This window comes from Callospermophilus lateralis, chromosome X (assembly GCF_048772815.1).
Source record: "Callospermophilus lateralis isolate mCalLat2 chromosome X, mCalLat2.hap1, whole genome shotgun sequence".
NCBI classification, from domain to species: domain Eukaryota; kingdom Metazoa; phylum Chordata; class Mammalia; order Rodentia; family Sciuridae; genus Callospermophilus; species Callospermophilus lateralis.
The window spans coordinates 33,641,681-33,661,045 of NC_135325.1; the positions used below are offsets into that span (position 1 = coordinate 33,641,681).

Below are 19,365 nucleotides of genomic sequence, written 5' to 3' on the forward strand. Positions count from 1 at the left end.
AAGCAACTCAGTGAGACCCTGTCTCTAAATAAAATACAAAATAGGACTGGGGATGTGTCTCAGTGGTTGAGTGCACCCAAGTTCAATTCCTGGTACACCCCACCCCCCAAAAAGTGCTGGAGACTGACTTGGTTGTAGAGCACCCTGGGGTTTAATGTCAAGCACCAAAAAAAAAAAAAAAAAAAAAAAAAAAAGAAAGAAAGAAAGAAAAAGAAACGAAGCCATGCCTATGTACACCAGGCAATGAGGCCTGACAGTAAACCCACAGATTCCTTGTTCTCTACACTCTTCTACCCTTTTCCCAACTCTAGGGTGGAATAGGGACATGAGGATTCACCTCTTCTAGACCTCACCAGCCTCACCATGGTGGCTCTGATGGTGCGAACTTCCTAGGATGTCCATGGGGGTCAGCTGAACACTGGTCCAACTCCAGCATGTACTGTAGCCGATGCCCTTGGAGCTGTGGCTCCCTCTGCTGCTTGCCTGGTGCTTCTTCTATCAGCTCCCGAAACAGTGGCAAGGTAGGGGTTTCCGTGGGCAGGGGGGTGACAGAGGGATGGTCTCCCTTTTCCATGTGGACCCCATGCTCCATTGAAAGCAACAGTCCCCAAAGAAGTATTCTAAGAGTGCTGGGGAGGACCATCTTGAAAGGCTTGGTGTTCAGCCAAGAGTTCTAACCCAACCCTAGAATGTCACTCTGATCCCTTCGTTTCATGCAAGGAACCACATCCAGGCTCCAGGACCAAGGATGGGACAAGGAATGAAAGAAAGGCAGGCCCTATATTGCTTCCCAAAACCACCTCCTAGGCCAAAGTCGGTCTCCCAACTTGACCTCTCAGCATCAAAATGAGCAGAAAGAGGAGGTGGGGCAAGGCAGCTGCCCGTCCCACTCTCTTTTTCAGAGACCGGAGTCAACGAGAAGGACCGCCTCCCTCACCCATCCAGAAGGAGGAAGAAAGGAGAAGGGACCTGCTCTGCCTCACAGCTGTGGTAAAGGCCATCCCTCAATCAGACCTTAAAGGGCCAGAGTCCTCCTGCTTCCACCTCACTCCCATGCCTCTAAAGGCAGCATTTCCCAAATGTGCCCTCTGCTGACTCAAAGAGAAAATATCTGAGATGACTGTTAAGAATGCAGACTCCTGGGTCCAGACTCAAATGTGGACACTCTAGGGGGAGTAGGATGAGTGAGTTTTTCTGAGGATTTTCTAGGGCTACTCCAATGTGGAAATCACTGTGAGTATGGCTGCTGGGTTTTAAAGAAGATGACTTCCCAGGGTTCTCAAACCTGAGTGTAAACTGGAATCACCAGGGGAGCTTCAACTATTCTGGATGCTTGGTATCATCCCCAGCCATCCTGACATAATGGGTCCAAGGTGGTACCAGGGATTTTGGATTGTTTTCTAAATTTGCAGGTGATTTGAGAACTCCAACTTTGAATTTTCTGGTTTACCATGAGAAGTGTTGAATGGGCTTCTTCATAGAAACCTGAGGGAGTGAAAGATGAATCTGTGGGAGTTCTTCTACTCTCACCACTTTAATAGGATCCTCCAGGGCTGGGCCTGTGGTTAAGGGGGTCCCAGGCCAAGATTCTGCAGATAAATGGTAGGTATAGACTTGACATTGCCAAAGTTTGTTGGTGCTCTGGAAAGAAGGTAGAATGGGAGATCAAGACTGGGTTTTAAGAGATGATGTGTCTGGCCTGATTTGTTGGAGGCCTTTACCTCCTAACAAGAATATCTATTTACGGGCAACATGATTATGGAACAGCATAGACTTTGGTTTGGAGATTTTTTATTTTTTGTGATGGTGAAGGTCAGGTGGTCATTTGTTGTTGTTTTGGTACTGGGGATGAACCCGGGGCGCTTAACCACTGAGCCACATCCCCAGCCCTTTTTGATATTTTATTTTGAGACAGGGCCTCATTAAGTTACTGAGGCTAGATCTAAACTTGAGATCCTCCTACCTCAGCCTACTGCTGAGCCACTGGGATTACAGGCATGTGCCACCAAGCATGGAGGTTTTGTTTTGTTTTTACAGCCCAGAGGTCTTATTTTTTTTACACCTATTATTCCATGCTTCATAGGGAATAGGTTCCATAAATTCAGTCTCTTTCCATTATTTCTCCCAAAGTGTGCTGCTCTGGTGAAGCATGCTGCCATTTCAGTTAAACTCAGGTACTTTTTGGCTTCCTTCTTTTCCTCATCATTTTCCTTGATGCCCTTCAGGAATGTATCATGGCTTTTAGATGTGCTCAATACACACATTAATTCTCTAGCAAAAATCTTGCCCTTGTTTGTTTGTAGCAATGCCAACAGCATTCTGGGTAACATTATAGACTTCCAGTTCTACCTTGGTAACATTTGTGGGGCATCCCTTTTCAAACAGTACCAATTCTACTGATGTTTCATATCACCTTTATTTTACAGTCACATGTTTGTGGCTAAATGAACAAGTCTGCATTGGTGGGGGGTGGTACCAGGGATTGAGCTCAGGGGCATGGACCACTGAGCCACATTGCCAGCCCTATTTTGTATTTTATTTAGAGACAGGGTCTCACTGAGTTGCTTAGCACCTCGCTGTTACTAAGGATGGCTTTGAACTTGTGATCGTCCTGCCTCAGCCTCCTGAGCAGCTGGCATTACAGGCATGCACCACTGCACCTGGCAATTCTGTATTTTCTAAAGGTCCAGAGAGTACACATCCAATAGGTGCCTCTCCTCTTTCCCTATGCATTTGTCATTTTTGGTGCATTATTGCAAGATGGCAGTTCTGGCATCCCTGTGTTGTTCCAGGTTTTAGAGGGAATACTCTCAATTATTCTCCATTTAGAATGATGTTGGCCTGGGAATTAGCATAGATAGTTTTTACAATGTTGAGATATTTTCCTGTTATCCCTAGTTTTTCTAGTGTTCTGAACATGAAGGGGTGCTGTATTTTGTCGAAAGCTTTTTCTCCATCTATTGAGATGATCATATGGTTCTTATCTTTAAGCCCATTGATGTGATGAATTACATTTATTGATTTCTGTATGTTGAACAAACCTTGCATCCCTGGGATGAACCCCACTTAATTGTGGTGCATGATCATTTTGATACGTTTTTTGTATTTGATTTGCCAGAATTTTATTGAGAATTTTTGCATCTGTGTTCATTAGAGATTTGGTCTGAAGTTTTTTTTCTTTGATGGTTTTGGAATCAGGGTGATATTGGCCTCATAGGATGAATTTAGAAGTGCTTCTTCTTTTTCTTTTTCCTGAAATAAATTGAAGAGTATTGGTATTAGTTCTTCTTTAACAGTCTTGTAGAACTCATCCATTCCTGGGCTTTTCTTGGTAGGATCTGATGGTGTCTTCTATTTCATTTCTTGAAATTGATCTGTTTAAATTATGTATATCATTGTGATTCAATTTGGGCAAATCATATGACTCTAGAAATTTGTCAATGCCTTTGATATTTTCTATTTTATCGAGTACAAGTTTTCAAATTAATTGCTAATTATCTTCTGTAGTTTTGTAGTGTCCGTTGTGATATTTCCTGTTTCATCACATATGTTAGTAATTTGAGTTTTCTCTCTCTTTCTCTTCATTAGCGTGGCTAAAGGTTTGTCAATTGTATTTATTTTTTCAAAGAACCAACCTTTTTGTTTTGTCAATTTTTAAAAATTGTTTCTTTTGTTTCAGTTTCATTGATTTCAGCTCTGACTGTAATAATTTCCTGTCTTCTACTGCTTTTGTTTCTGATTTGTTCTTTTTTTTTCCTAGGGCTTTGAGATGTAACATTAAGTCATTTATTTGTTGACTTTTTCTTCTTTTAAGGAATAAACTCCATGCAGTGAACTTTACTCTTAGTACTGCTTTCATAGTGTCCCAGAGACTTTGATACATTGTATCTGTGTTCTCATTCACCTCTAAGAATTTTTTAATCACCTCCTTGATGTCTTTTGCAACCCATTGTTAATTCACTAGCGAATTATTTAGTCTCCAAGTTTTGGAAGAGCTTTTATTTTTTATTTTATCATTGATTTCTAATTTCATTCCATATCACCTGGTAGAATGCAGGGTAGTGTCTCTACTTTTTATATTTGCTAAGAGTTGCTTTGTGGCATAATATATGATGTATTTTAGAGAAGGATCCATGTGGTGCTGAGAAGAAAGTGTATTCATTTACTGAAGAATGAAATACTTTATATATGTCAATTAAGTCTAAGTTATTGATTGTACTATTGAGCAATATATTTTCTTTTTTAAGATTTTGTTTGGAAGATCTATCCAGTGGTGAAAGAGGTGTGTTAAAGTCACCCAGAATTATTGTGTTGTCATCTATTTGACTCTTGAACTTGAGAAGAGTTTGTTTGATGAACGTAGACGCTCCATTGTTTGGGGAATATGAATTTATTATTGTTATGTCTTGTTGATGAATGATTCCTGTAAGCAGTATGAAATATCCTTCTTTATCCCTCTTGATTAACTTTGGTTTGAAATATACTTTATTTGATATAAGTATGGAAACCCCTGTTTGCTTCCACAGTCCATGTGAGTGGTATGATTTTTCCCAATCTTTCACCTTCAGTGTGTGGATGTACTTCCCTGTGAGAGGAGTCTCTTGGAGATAGCATATTGTTTTTTTTTTTTTTTTTTTTTTAAATCCAATCTGCCAGTCTATGTGTTTTGATTGATAAGTTTAGGCCATTAACATTCAGGGTTATTATTGAGACCTGACTTTTATTCCCAGCCATGTTTGGTGTTTAACTTGACTTGGTTTCTCCTTTGATTAGCTTTTCCTTTAGTGTAATACCTCCTTTTGCTGATTTTCATTATTGTTTTTCAATTCCTCTTCGTAGGGTATTTTTTGCCAAGGATGTTCTGTAGTGCAGGCTTTTGAGTTGTAAATCTTTTAACTTTTGTTTATCATGGAAGGTTTTTATTTCCTCATTAAATCTAAAGCTTAATTTCTCTGGATATAAAATTCTTGGTTGGCATCCATTTTCTTTCAGAGCTTATATATGTTGTTGCAGGATCTTCTAGATTTCAGGGTCTGGGTTGAAAAATCTGCACACAATCTAATTGGTTTCCCTCTATATGTAATCTGATTCCTTTCTCTCATGGTTTTTAATATTCTCTCCTTATTCTGTATATTAAACATTTTCATTATAATGTGATGTGGTGTGGATCTGTTGTAATTTTGTACATTTGTTATCCTGTAAGCCTCTTGAATTTTGTTTTCCAATTCATTCTTCATGTTTGGAAAATTTTCTAATATTATTTCAATGAATAGATTGCTCATTCCTTTGGTTTGGGACTCTATGCCTTCCTCTATCCCAATAACTCTTAAATTTGGTCTTTTTATGCTATCCCATATTTCTTGAAAGTTCTGCTCATGGTTTCTTACCATTTATACTGTGTAGTCTATGTTCTTTTCAAGATTAAATACTTTGTCTTCAATGTCTGAGGTCTTGTCTTCCAAGTGGTCTAGTCTGTTGGGGATGCTTTCAACTGAGCTTTTAATTTGGTTTATTGTTTCTTTCATTTCAAGGATTTCTTTTTTTAAGAACCTCTATCTTCCTATTTTGCTTCCTGTATTTATTTATGTATCTCTTTGTCAAAATGATCCTTTGTTGCCTGTATTTGCTCTCTTATATCATCTTTAATTCACAGAACATTTTATTATGTACATCCTGAACTCCTTCTCTGTCATTTCTTCTGCTGTGCTGGCCATGGACTCTAATAATGTAGTATCTTGATTTGTTTGGGCACTTTCTTCCCTTGTCTTTTCATATTGCTTATGTGTCTTCCCTTCTAGCACTGTGGATCTGAGATGCCACCGTTTTTACCCTATAGGCTTATAGTGCCCCTGTAGGGTTTCAATACCTCTCCTTCGAGGTGAAGGACAATGTTAATAGATCACAATATAAACAAAACACACCATAAAAACAAATGTTTGCTATTAAGACTTTCACAGTTTGGTCACAATGTACAGAGATGGTGAATTCAATTAGTATCTACAGTATACTCAGTAGGTTTGTAACAGGGTTTACAATTTCTGATGGTGGACAAAGAACCAGGGGGTGTGGAGTAGGATGATATACTGAGCAAATAGGAGGTGAAGATATAGAGTTATTGTATGTTAGGAAGACTGAAAGAGAAATCTAAAGAGGAAGATTAGTAGTATGAGAAGAGAGAGGAAGTAACTTTGGGTAGAGAAGTAAGTGGGAAGACAGTAGAGTATTGAAAACAAACAAACATATATATTAAGAAAAATAAAAAGGCTAAATTAGTAGAAGTTGGTGGAAAAAAGAGACATAAAAAAACAAACAAAAAAGAATATACAACACACTGTAATATACTATTCAGATGTCCCAGTCCTCACAATTCTAATTCATGCAAAGTACTTGGTTTCAATATGTTAGGATGTGAGGGTGGGAGAATAGAGGGAGAAAAAAAAAAAACTCTTAGGGCAGAGACAGGGATTGATTTGGTTGGAGATCAGTAACTTTCCTGCTTCCCTTCTCATCCAATAGGTGGGGTCATCTGTTGTTAGCTGTATCTCCACCCTTAGGATGGTGAAGGTAACCAGGGTGTCACTGTGCTGGGCTAGTAGCTGCTGGAGAGACGGGGGAGTTAGAAACTGGGTACCTGGCTAGCCAGAGTTCTAAACTTGGAGTTGCCCCCACTGAAGATGGTGATGAAGGTGGCCCAAGATGGAGGTGCCTGCTTTCAGAGGTGGGGTGTCAGGTTGGATGGGGGAAGCCCAGTGATGGTTTTGGACAAGAAGTTCAGAGGAGTCCTGTGGTGTGCAGTGTGTGGCTGCTGGATGACTTCAGAGCCTGTGTGACACTCTCAGGTGCAGGCAGGTGACTGTGCATAAGGGGCCTATCTGCACCACTGTAGAGTACCAAGATGGCGGTGAACCGGGGAGCCCCACGTTGGTAGATAAGGGTTTACACGGGAGTGGCAGCTGGAGTTCCTGCATGTGAGAAGCTGCTGGGTGTCCTGTGTGGGAGCAGCATCCTAGATTTCTGCTTGGGTGGTGGCTGAAAGTTCTGTGGAGGTGCTGCCACCAATGGTCCCGCTTGGCCACCAGGTAGTCCTGCGTGGGCGAGAGGTTGGGAGACCTACTCTGAGCTGAGGCCTGGGGCCCTGGACAGGCATGGTGACTGCAGGAGCAGGAGTATCCCTTGCAGAGAAGCAGTATTCTCACTTCTTGAGTCCCAAGTCACAGAATGCTGCCCCCTCTGGCCCGCCATCTTGGTTCCTGCAGCATAGTCTGTAATTGGATGGATCTGAGCTTGGCTGTGAGCCTGCCTCTAATTGGCAGAAATTCAACCTTTCCAAGGCAATTCTCTTGGCTTCTCTGGGGAGTGAATCTCCTCACCTATAAAATGGAGACAATACATTTTACCTCACAGATGGTTGTGAGGACATAAGGAAATACTCTATGCTAATTGTATAAAGCCTAATTAGACACATGACTTATGGTTACATGTTTGAAACTATTTTTTCCTTTCTCTTTTTTCTAAATTGATCTTAGGCCCTGACATATACTGTAAAAGAATAGCAATAGGTTTAGGGTGCCTCTAGTTCTGGACACAAACACTAGCTCAACAAACCATTAGGTCGGTGACTTGCAGCAAGGTTTCTCTCAGCCTTCTTCACCTATATAGCTGGCTTCTTCAGAGAGTTGTTGTGAAGATTGTACTGTACACATTATTATTATACAAAATTATATATATATATATACACACACACACACACACACACACACACAAGTAAGGAATAAGATCAGATGATTTACATTGGGCAAACCCTGAATATCAAAAATTGTATAAATATATAATAAAAATCAGAAAAAATGCAATTGAAAATCATACGATATGATTCCACATCTACTAGATTGGCAGTACAATAAAAGTCTGACTTATTAAATTTAAAGTGAGAAAGAACATATGTAATTATCTTATACTGCTGGCAGGAATGTAATTTGGAACAATTGTGTTAAAGAACAATTTTTGCATTGTCTCTGGTAAGGTTGAAGGTGTTCAATTCAGCAAAGCTATTTGTAGAGTAACAGTTTTTAGATGTTTTTGTCAGTGACTCACCAAAATGAATATATTTTCCATCGCATCTCAGAACAAACAGAAGCACGTGCACACACATATATACCTAAAGTAAATGTTTCCTGAAAAAACACTGATAACATATTAGGAGAGAAAATATATCATGATGTGTGACAATATAGCTCTGGAACTAGAATCCTAAGCTTAAATTCCAGCTCCACCATTTGTTAGCTTGACCTTGGGCAATTCACTCACTTTTTTTGTGCCCCAGTTTCTTCATCAGTAAAGTAGAAATCATAGTCTAACTCTGCTTCAATTTTCTAACAGGTAAAATGAGATTATGTGGGGATTAACTGAGTTAATTCATATACAGCACTCAAAAGAGTGCCTGGCATAACGTAGGTACTAGATGTAGGTTAGTTTTGATTACATTTGACCCAAGCTGCACACCCCACAAAGCTAAGACTCAGCCTGATGCGACAGTTCCAGCCTTATGAGCTGTGGAGGGGCAGCCAAGAGGCTCTTCTGTCCTCAGTATCCACACCATTCCTCCTTTCCATCTGAACCCCTTTTCTGACTCCTGACATTTCTTTGTCATTTGACCTCTGCCTTTTACCCACTTAAGCACCCTACTTTCTATTCAACATAAATGATAAAAGAATAGGTTGTCAGGACAACTAATGAGGGGTCTGTAGGGTTTTGAGCATGTTTTTTGTCCATTTCAGTGTTTTTTAAATAGGGGTTGCACCTGTCAGAAATATTTCCCTTTAAGTAGCCATGTCTTTTAAGTAGCAGCATCTAAATCAGGATCAAAGCAAGTACAAAGATAAAACATATCACACAGGAAAGAGCAGGATTTGGGGTTTAATTCCTGGTTCTACTGAGACCAGAGATGTTGAAAATCACATCTGGATCCCATTCCCTGGTGTGGAAGATTGAGCACCTGAGAAATGCTGAGCCAAGAGTAAAAAAGTTTTATTTAAAGGATAGAACATCCTCTGCAGAGGAGGAGGTCCAAGTTGGTGCCTGAGGGAATGGAGGTGTCCTGGCTCTTTTATAGATTTTAGATTTCCTTTATTCTCATTCTCCTCTGCATCCTGCCATGTGACTGAAAGGTGGAGTGATCCAAGGTCCCAAGGAAGCCACCAAGGGGTACAGCCAGGAAGGGACCACCCAGGGGCTACTCATTAACAACCCCTTGCTGGGAGGAACAATTCCCTGGAGGCAGGTAACTTTGGCTACAGATTGGAGGAGGGGGAAGTGCTCTGGAAATATTAGCATTTTATTTCCTTTGAATCAGCCCCATCTTCCTGGCCCAATCATTTGTTATCTACACTGACTGTTCTTTGGCCCCAGCCTCATTACCATTTTGGGACTGTTGATTTGGGTTTTAATTCCTGGTTTTACCATTTTGAGACTGTTGCTTAACCTTTTTATATCTCCATTTTCTTAACTGTAAATTGGGTATATTCCCTACCTTCCAGAATTATGATGATAGCCAAATGAAGTAATGTATATAATGTGTCTCGCATCTAGATAATCTTCAATGAGTGGTGTTAGCTTTCATCACTGTAACCAAACACCTGACAAAAATAACTTAAAGAAGAGATTTATTTTGACTCAGAGTTTCAGACATTTCAGCCAATTCCATTGCTGTGGGCCTAAGGTGAGATGGAACATCTAGGCAAGAGGGAATGGCAGAGGAATGCTGTTCAGGATAGACAGAGGGAGGAAGAGGAAAGAGACAAGCTATAGTCCCCAAGGCCATGTCCCCAGTGACCTCCTTTTCCAACTATGCCCACCTGCATGCAGATTCTACCCCCTCACAGTAGACCATTCAGCTATCAATAGATTAATCCACTGATAGGATCAGAGCTCTCATGATCCAAGCACTTCCAAGAGCTCCACCTCTGCACATTGCTGCACTGTGACCAAGCCTTCAACACATGAGCTTTTAGAGGACATTTCAGGATTGAACCATAACAAAGGGCAAATTCTTGTCATTAATAACCTGCAATTCTAAATTTTATGTAAAATGTAACTGCATGAAGGAAGGAAATATCTGCTCATCCCCCTTCTAAAGTTCGCCAGAAACTTTATTCCATCTCTTCACACATCAAGACTTCAGGAAACTCTCCTGGATAAATAGGTCTACTTTTTATTTTCAGGAAAAGACCCCCATTCTTACCACCAGAATTGATAGGATTTGACATGAGTATTTCCTGGAAATGGCTTCCTGGTCCTCCCAAAGTATGCTACTACCACAACCCCCCAGAAGAGGGCACCAAGTGTCTTTATGACCTTGTTGTTGGGGTTGGGAGTGGAAATGCAGGTGTGAGTTGTAGGTGGGTAGGATGGGATCTACTATATTTCAGCCCTCCATGGTTTAGAAAAAAGATAGCATGTGAGAAACCTAATGGTACAAATCACAATTTAGGAGGTGGTTATTGGCACAACAAAAGGGGTTCCTGGCACAACAAAATGGGTCAGTCACCACAAAATGCTCAGGGCAGCAAGAACCTGTAATGCACAGTGTGGGTTAATTTGTCCTTTCCCCTTTTCAAACCAAACGTGCTGGGCAAACTGGGATTTTGTATTAAATTTACAAAGAATAGAATTGTATTTAATTTTTGAGACGGTGGCTATCATATTAAGTACACGTACATGATGGAATCCTTCTTTTACATGATTATAATTTTGTTTTCTTGTAGCTCTATTCATTCAACAGGTGTTCAGGATGCAGGCCCTGATCCAGACAGCCTGGGTTCAGACACTCACTCTACCATTTAAGTAGCTTGGTAATTGCCGGAGTCTGGCTGGGCACAATTCACAAGCTGCTTGTCAAGCGGAAACAAACTTTATTTTTAGAACACACACGCCACATCACACGAGCTCTTCAGGAATTCCCTCAGAGCCCAACTGCCGCCACCAGCTTCCCACAAGCCTCTCAACCTCCCCCACTCCTCCTGCTCTTGAGGCGGATTGACTGGGTTGCGTGGGCGGAGCCAAAAAAGTCCCCCAATGAGCAGCTCCGTGGTCTGAAAGGGTGGGGAAACAGCCCAATGAGCACCACCGCAGAGGAGCCAATCAGTTGGCAGCTAGAAGTTTGCTGGGGCTGCTGTGAGCCAATTATCAGCTGGTAGCTGGAAGTTTGCTGGCAGCTGGAAGTTTGCTGGGGCCCTTTCTGCTGGGGCCACTGTGAGCCAATCATCAGCTGGCAGCTGGAAGTTTGCTGGGGCCCCTTTGGCTGTGGCTCTCAACATCTCCCCCTCTCTGTTTAAACAACAAGCATGTGGCTTAGGGACCGTGGCTGCCTTAGGTTGTCCAATAGTACATATGGTCCTTACCCGTTATCGGATGAGCTGACCTCAAGGCGTCAGCCTCCTGTCTTAGGTTGGTACCATTGCAATTGGATCTTACCCGTCATTGACTACCGGTCCAGCATACAGCCACACCTGTGGATAGGTATTTGTACCAGCGGGGGGGGTGGTGGTGGTGAGGTTCTTTGCTTCACCTCTGTTGGCCCCCAAATTTTAGCTGAATGACCATCACAAGCAGAAGGGAGGAGGATACACCAAGCCAACTGACGGCTCCTTTTGGAAAAATTGTACCACCGATGACACCATCAGCAAAAATACCCCAACACTACCACAAGTCGCTGCACCAACAGATAGTTCACAATGCATACAAGTGAGTTCACAATGCATACAAGTGATACATAGTCCAGGCAAGTTCTGCAAGCAGTTCAGTGATGGCTATTGTAGAAGCTGTAGATTGGTTTTATCTTTGTCTTCACCGGCACTGGGATGAAGATAGGAATTCTGGCAATAATGGCTAAAGAAAAAATTATGGAACATTCCAGAAGGCTGGAAGAGATGGTCATTGGAGGCATGGATTTGGGGTTTATATTTTGTCCTTGGTGAGGGGGCTCTTTCCCTTCTCTTCCCCTTCCTCTCCCTTCTCGTACAATGTCCCACTCTTCCACCATGATACCCTGCCTTACCTTGGGTCCTGAAGAACGGAGTGAGAACTCTGAAACTATGAGCCCACAAAAACACATTTCCTCCTAACATTGTTCTTGCCAGGTCTTTTGGTCACAGCAGCAAAAAAGGTGACAAAGATAGTAGGGTATATTTTATGAAAATATTTATTGACTTGGCACTGATTGGGCTACATCATCTTATATGTTATATCTCAATCTTCATATCAAATCTGTAAGTGTTGTTATTTTTATTCACAGGTGAGAAAATTGAAAATCAGAAAAGGTATCTGGCCCAAGGTTACACAGCTCATGAATGGTGGACTACACTGAAATTTGGACCCATGGAAAGCTGACCTCAGAGTCCCTCTCCTAGGACCATGGAGGTTGCTACAGAAGCGGACAATGAGAATTTAGCCCATTTAAAAGGCACAGTTCCCCCATAAGATGGTACCAGGAAGATTTCTAAATGTGGTGCTGAAGCATGGGCTTTACAGAATCCAATATCATTCCTATCTTATTTATTTTTTGTAGGCTTTGAACAAATATCTGTCAAACAAGTGGTTGCAATAGGAACTTATCATTTTTTTGCAGAAATTCAGGCTCATGGGATTTTCTGTTGTTGTTCTTTTTAGTTGTTAATGACAGTAGAGTGTATATGTGAGTGTATATATGTATATCCTATGTATGTATGAATATGAATGCATAGAATATATATCAGTATATATGTATGCATATGAATACACATACATAGAGTATAACTTCTTCTTTTAGTATAACTTATTCTCTTTAGGATCTCACTTTTTTTGGTTGTACATGATGTGGACTTACTCTGACCATGTATACAAATACAAAGTTAGGAAAGTTGTGATTGATGAATTCTACAGTCTTTCCTATTCCCCTCCTCGTTTCCCTTTGTCTAAGCCAGTGGATTTCTATTATTCCCCTTCAATAGGCTAACTCTTGTTGGAGCTGTGATATGGCCTCAGAGAAAACTCTCCTGGATGTTGAGGTAGAGGAAGATCTGAAATAATCACATTCCTCTCTGCTTTCAACTCTGTTTTAGAACACTATCAATATTGCCTATATGAAAAAGTCCTGTGACCTTGTCAATCCGTAGAGATTCTAGAGGCCCCAGAGAGAGAAAGTGCCCCGTCTCTGCCATTCATAGGTATCAAGGTTCACTGCTCCCAGTACTTGAAAATGGGCATTGTGCCAGCCTCCCTAGCTGAAGACCAGGGCAGGCTTACCCAATTGCAGTTGGTTCAGGCGAAGACTTAAAGGAAGTCAAATCAGCCTTACCTCATTGATTGGACACTACAGCACATTTCTCAAGCCTCCGTGGTATGCCAAACATTGAGCTGGGTTCATGATAGTGAAACCCAATATAACAAGTAAAAATGGACAAAGGTCCCAAAGATGCAGAAGGCCTGTGTGGCTGGAGCACAAAGAAGAGAATGGGAGAAGGTTCCGGATGAGGACGTATGGTAAGTGGGAGATGGAACATGCATGGCCTTATAAAGGATGCTGTTAGCCTTTGGTCTCTTTCTGAAAATTCAGGCAAGGTGGACAAATTAGAAAAAGTGTCACTTCTGGGTGGACATAGCTCCATGTGTATGTGGTTTAGCAGGCAGAATGCAGGCTGGCCCCCTTCATGAGGATATTTTTGTACTGTACCAACTACACGACAGTACACCATTTGCTACTGCCAAGTTTTTGTCCTTCTCTGCCCTAATCACACTGGCCTTCTGGTTGTCCTAATAAACTACATTTCCTGAAGATGGCTGGTGTTATGGCTCAGTGGTACAGTGCTTGCCTAGCATGTGTGAGGCATTGGGTTTGATTCTCAGCACCACATATAAATAAACAAAAATTTAAAAGTCCATTGACAACTAAAAACCAAAGAACTAGAAGAGAGGAGCTCAAAGCTTCCCAACACAAAGACATGATTAATGTTTAAGGAGATAGAAATGCTAATTACCCTGATTTGATCTTTACACATGTATCTTTACACATGTATGCAACCCATACATATGTACAATTATCATGTGTCAATGAAAACTAGAAACAAATAAATCTTTTTTAAAAATGTAAAAATAATTTAAAATTAACAAATATTTTTAAACATAAAGATAATTTAAAAATTAAGAAGTAAAAGAAGGACGGGGGATATAGGTCAGTAATAGAGCACTTGTTTAGTATGTGGAAGGCCCTAGGTCCCATTCCCAGCACTGCATACCACACAGAAAAAGGCTCTTTCAAGGACTCAGCAGCTGTTCTGCTCTGTAGGTCTGTAGGCCCTGTGTTCCTCTCAAAGCCAGTGTTCACTTTGATGTTAAAAAGGAAAATACCTAGTACTTGGACCTAAGCCAAACACTTGAGACCAATAGTGGGTGGTATATGGAACTTTGAAAACAAAAGAATACTCACTTTCTCTAAACAAATCCTTGACAATATCCTACTGAGTCAGATAAGACTAGGAATGCCTCTTTCTCACTTTTGATTTCTGATGCCTGGAATAAGTGGGTAGATTGTTATTTCTTTTTACTGTCCATAAGAAGTGTTCCAGGGATGTAGATCAGTGACAGAGCACTTTCCTAGTATGCACAAAACATGGGTTTAATCTCCAGTAACACACACACACACACACACACAAAAAAAAAAAAAAAAAAAAAAATAGGTTGGATGCTATGGGGCCAGCTTGTGATCCTAGCAGGTTGGGAGGCTGAGGGAAGAGGATGGCAAGTTCAAAACTAGCCTCATCAACTTAGTGAGGCCCTGTCTCAGAATAAAAATTAAAAATGCCTAGGGATGTGACTCAATGTTTAAGCACCCTTGGGTTCAATCCTGGTAAAAAAATAAGTAAATAAGTAAGTAAGTAAATAAATACATAAATAGAGAAGATTAAGAGAGAGAGAGAGAGAGAGAGAGAGATTTCCTTTCACTACTATTATGTCAAGACATCTGGAAAGAGCAGTGTTTACTGGAAGTCAGAATCTGGGACATATCCACCTGGTCATGAGGTTTGGGAGCACAGATTCCTTATCACCACTTTTCTATCTTGAACCTTGAGGTTTAGTGCTGCTTTTGAGCCATAATGAAATCCACCTCTCCCCTGTCATATTGAAACTTAAATTTGAAGAAGAACAGGAGCTTGGGAATGGCTAAATGGATCCCATATAAACCAACCCTTTGCCTAACTTGTAGACAACCTGAAACTTCAGATGAATCTTGAAGTACACCTCAAATCTTTTTGATTCTCAGAAGATGAAATTTTATTGTGTATGTTTTTTTTTTTTTTTGTTTTGTTTTGTTTTGTTCTGTTTCTTCATTCTCAGGTGCCGCATTCTGGCTGGGCACAAATCACGAGCCACTGAAGCAGGAACAAACTTTATTTCTGAACTCTACCAGCACACTCCATACACGCTCCCCGGGAATTCTCCTGAACGCCACGCCGCGGCTTGTCCAGGAACCAGAAGCTGGAAAAATCCCTCCTCTGGCACTTCCCCAACCAATGGGAACTCTCCAGGAATCCCCGCGAGAGCTCAACTGGAACTCAACGGGAACTCCGCGAGAACTCACTGGCGTCACCTCTCAACCACTACTTCTGGCAAAAATGCCATGCGTCATCCCGACTCGGCTGTGGCCCTCAACACTCAGGTTAAAGAAAAGCTAGAGAAACCTCAGTGAGAGGTCTGGGGGCCAAAAGAGAACCAGGAAATCATCCAGGTACAGTAGCACATACCTGGAATCCCAGCAGCCTGAGAGGCTGAATCAGGAGGATCGTTGTTAGGTGCAGGGCAGGCTGAACTAAGTTGTCTGCAGGGTGGGCTGAATGAAATTTAGCTGCAGGATAACCTGGGTAATTACCCACCTCTGTCTGGTCCTTTATCACCTGTTTGCATCAAGTCTGAACACTCAACCCCACTCAAGGCTGAACCCCCACCCATCTGGTGCAATGGAAAACCCACATCTGTCCCTTGCCCCATCTGCCTGAAGGCAGAAGATGACACCCTTAGCAACTACTGTATGATCCAATCATTGTATGCCAGCAAGGCAGCTTGCAGACCCAGAGACCCCATTAGATTTTGGCTATAAGAACTCTCTCCCGCCAGGCCCCCCTCTCTTGCTCTCTCTCGCTTTCACTCTCTCTCCCTTTCACCCTCTGGTTCTTGCTCTCTCTTTCTTCTTTCTCTCTCTCTAACTCTCCTCCTCTTTCTCACTGCTGCAATAAAAATCTCTTGATCGCTTTGAGTGTAGTGGTCACATTGCTTTCACGTGTAAGTTCAAAGCCAGCCTCAGTAACTTAGAGAGGGAGGCTCTCAGCAACTCAGCAAGACTCTGTCTCTAAATAAAATATAAAAAAGAGTGGGGATGTGGTTCAATGGTGAAGAGCCCCTGGGTTCAATCCCTAGTACCCACTCCCTCCAAAAAAGAACCAGGAACTCTACTAACTCAGCTATAACCTGGAGGATGAAAATGGTTAGGAATGCTGTTGAGAACCCCACGGAGTTTTCAAAACGAATTTTCAGTCTTTCACATTATTCACTCATTAGATCCAGCAGTAGGCTCCCAGATGCAAAATGCCCTTCCTCTTTAATAGAGGACTATATGCCTATTGAGAAAAGCGTGTACTCATTCATTCCTACATATATTCACTGAAGGAATATTTATTAACTGTCTGCTCGGTGTCAATTCTGTGTATTGAGGACACAGACAAGTACACAACAAATAGTGTGCCTATTCTTGTGGAAAAAGGGTCAAGGGAAGACAGAAATTATATAAACAATCTCACAAATAATAAGTAAAATTACTTGTTATGTTTCATCTAAGCTATAAATGAATAAATTAATATTTTTAAAAAAATTATAAGAGGGTCTGTGTATGTGGCTCTGTGGTGAAGCTTAGTATGTGCAAGGGCCTGCTTCCATTCCCAGCACCACACACCAGTTATGAGTGTAGTGAAAGAAAATTACAGGCCACCTTGGGAACATAGTCTGACAGGGTTGAAGGTGATATGGAAGACCCAATTTACTGAGATGAGTCCAGAAAGGTTGGCCCAACAAAGTGATATTTAAGCTGAGACATAAAGGCTAAGTAGGAATTCACCAGGTAAAGATTTGGGGAAATAAAACTCCCACAGGATGATACAACAGTATACAACTCTAGGGGAGGGGACAAAAAGACCTGGGTATCCTAAAGAAATCTAAAAAAGGCAAGTTTGGCATGAGTGCAGAGCTTATGATTGTTTTATTTTATTCAAATCTTATCTTAATGATGTCCTTAGTTTTGCTCAACATGGTTCACACTGTGACTACTCAAGTAGGCTTGCTAAACACATCTGATCATGTCACTGTCCTGCTTAATGTATTTCAATTGTTCTCCACCATTTTCAAGATAAAGTTCCAAATGCCCCAAAATGACAAACAAAGCCCTTCCTGATGTGACCCAAAACTATCTCACAGGCCTCATCCATGTTCACACCCACATTTGCATCCTATGCTCCACTGGAGCAAAAGTACCAACTCTTCTTTGTTCCAGCCAAGTTCTCCTTTAATTCCCCTGCTGTTTCTAGGCTATTTGTCTTCCTTGTATACCTTCAGCTGAAGTGCTCAACAAAAATTTGTTAATGAAAGAATGAGTTTGCCTCAGTTTCATTGGCACTTTGGTAATAAGCATAGTAATGAATGAGACATTTATCTTGGGAAGTTGGGAAACATTTAAGTGGTGAGGTTTAAGGGAATCTCTTGAGTTCTTCCTTCATTGAATGATGACCTCTATTAGCCTCTCTCTGCACCTTATCCCATGAGAGTTTTCACTTTCTGAGCAAAGGATTGGTGTTACTGTAAGTCCCTGAGGGAGGGATGCATGCTAAAAAGGAAAGAGGGGGTCCAGACAGAGAAACTAAAAGTGGAGGTAGTTGATGGGAAAGAGCTAACAGTACCAGTTTGCTCAAAACTCATCTTGTGATCACACAAGTGCAAAATTCAGCCAATCTAGCATATAACCAAGTAGCGGTTTTCCCTGCACTTGGTGATTTGGAACCTAAAATGTGCTTTGGGCAATTTTAACTACCCTAATTTTGAGCTAAAATTCAATTAAAATCACTTGTACTCCCCGTCCCACATGCCCAAGTTAGAGAATTAATTAGAATGGAGGAGGAGGAGTCAGGCCATTTCCAGAAATAGGTTACTTCCAGAACAGCCCTTTGAGTTTAACATAAACATAAGTAGGTGGATTAAAAAAAAAAAAAAACAAGTTCAGAAAATCCCAGGATTTTCACAGTTTCTATGGAGGGGGAGGGAGAGGCCTGCCTCACAGATTTCACAAACCTGGTAAGCAAGCAAAGAATCTTCCATCTCTGGCCATGTTCAAGCCTACCAAGAAAGATGTCTAACTCACTCAATCATCTGGGCTTTTCTGGGATGGCTAGGATTGGTGATTCCAGAATTCTAGTACCCAGGTCAAGACTCTCATTCTCCTACAAGAGCCTGTGTTACAACAGGAGATAGGGTTTTTCTTGCTTGATTTGTGTGGTAGTGGGGATTGAACTCAGGGCACTTTACCACTGGGTTGTATCCCCAGCCCCCTTTTTTTTGACAGAGAGTCACACTGAGTTGCTGAGGCTGGCCTTGAACTTCTGATCCTCCTACCTCATCCTCCTGAGTCACTGGGATTGCAGGTATGCACCACTGTGCCAAGCACAACAGGAGATAGGGAGTAGAAAAGTCAAATCCCATTACACTTTCCCTCTGATACACTGCTCCCTGTCATTCAGTAAGCATCCCTAACTTCCACTGGTCAATTTGATCAATTCTGCATGGAAATGGGAAATTGGAGAACTGGATATGAGACACATCTCTAAATCATAGAATATAAATAGCATTATGGGCTTGTTTGAATGATCAGATCCCATCAATATTGTTGAAGGGTATTGGAAGGAATATGGACCTTGAACTCACTTCATTCAGATTCCATATTTGCTGGCTTATCAGCTACATTACCTTGGAAATGACCCTTGCTGAACGTTAAATCTCCTGACTGTAAAATGAAGTTAAAAGTGCCAACTTCACCCATATTAGGATTAAATGCCTGACACTGAGGTTGTAATCAATCAATGTTAATTAATTTCCCCAAGTTGTGAGAAATGGTGGGGTGCTGCTAGGTGAATCCTATCTGGAAGGACAAGGATGTTGAAATTCTGAGGTTTGTGGTAAGCAGAAAGAGTTTGGGTAAGTACTCAGATCTTATACATGGGATGCATATTAAGAATGATGAGAAACAATTTTAGCTGGGAACTATTGTCTGCATACCTTCTCTATGGATAAGCTGAG

General features: G+C 41.3%; 1 protein-coding gene across 1 annotated transcript; it reads left to right on the forward strand.

The window, feature by feature from the left end:
- Nucleotides 1–12,817: 12,817 nt before the first annotated feature.
- Nucleotides 12,818–16,163, forward strand: LOC143639434 (uncharacterized). Its single transcript, XM_077107590.1, has 2 exons — nt 12,818–13,518; nt 15,370–16,163. The coding sequence occupies exons 1-2, from the start codon at nt 13,451–13,453 to the stop codon at nt 15,719–15,721; spliced, it is 420 nt and encodes a 139-aa protein (XP_076963705.1). The 5' UTR covers nt 12,818–13,450; the 3' UTR covers nt 15,722–16,163.
- The last annotated feature ends 3,202 nt before the right edge of the window (nt 16,164–19,365 follow it).

Coding starts and splice junctions, on each gene's coding strand:
- LOC143639434 (XM_077107590.1), top strand. CDS start 13,451: ATGCAGAAGGCCTGTGTGGCTGGAGCACAAAGAAGAGAATGGGAGAAG. Junction 13,519..15,369: donor GTTCCGGATGAGGACGTATG/GTAAGTGGGAGA, acceptor CTTCATTCTCAG/GTGCCGCATTCTGGCTGGGC.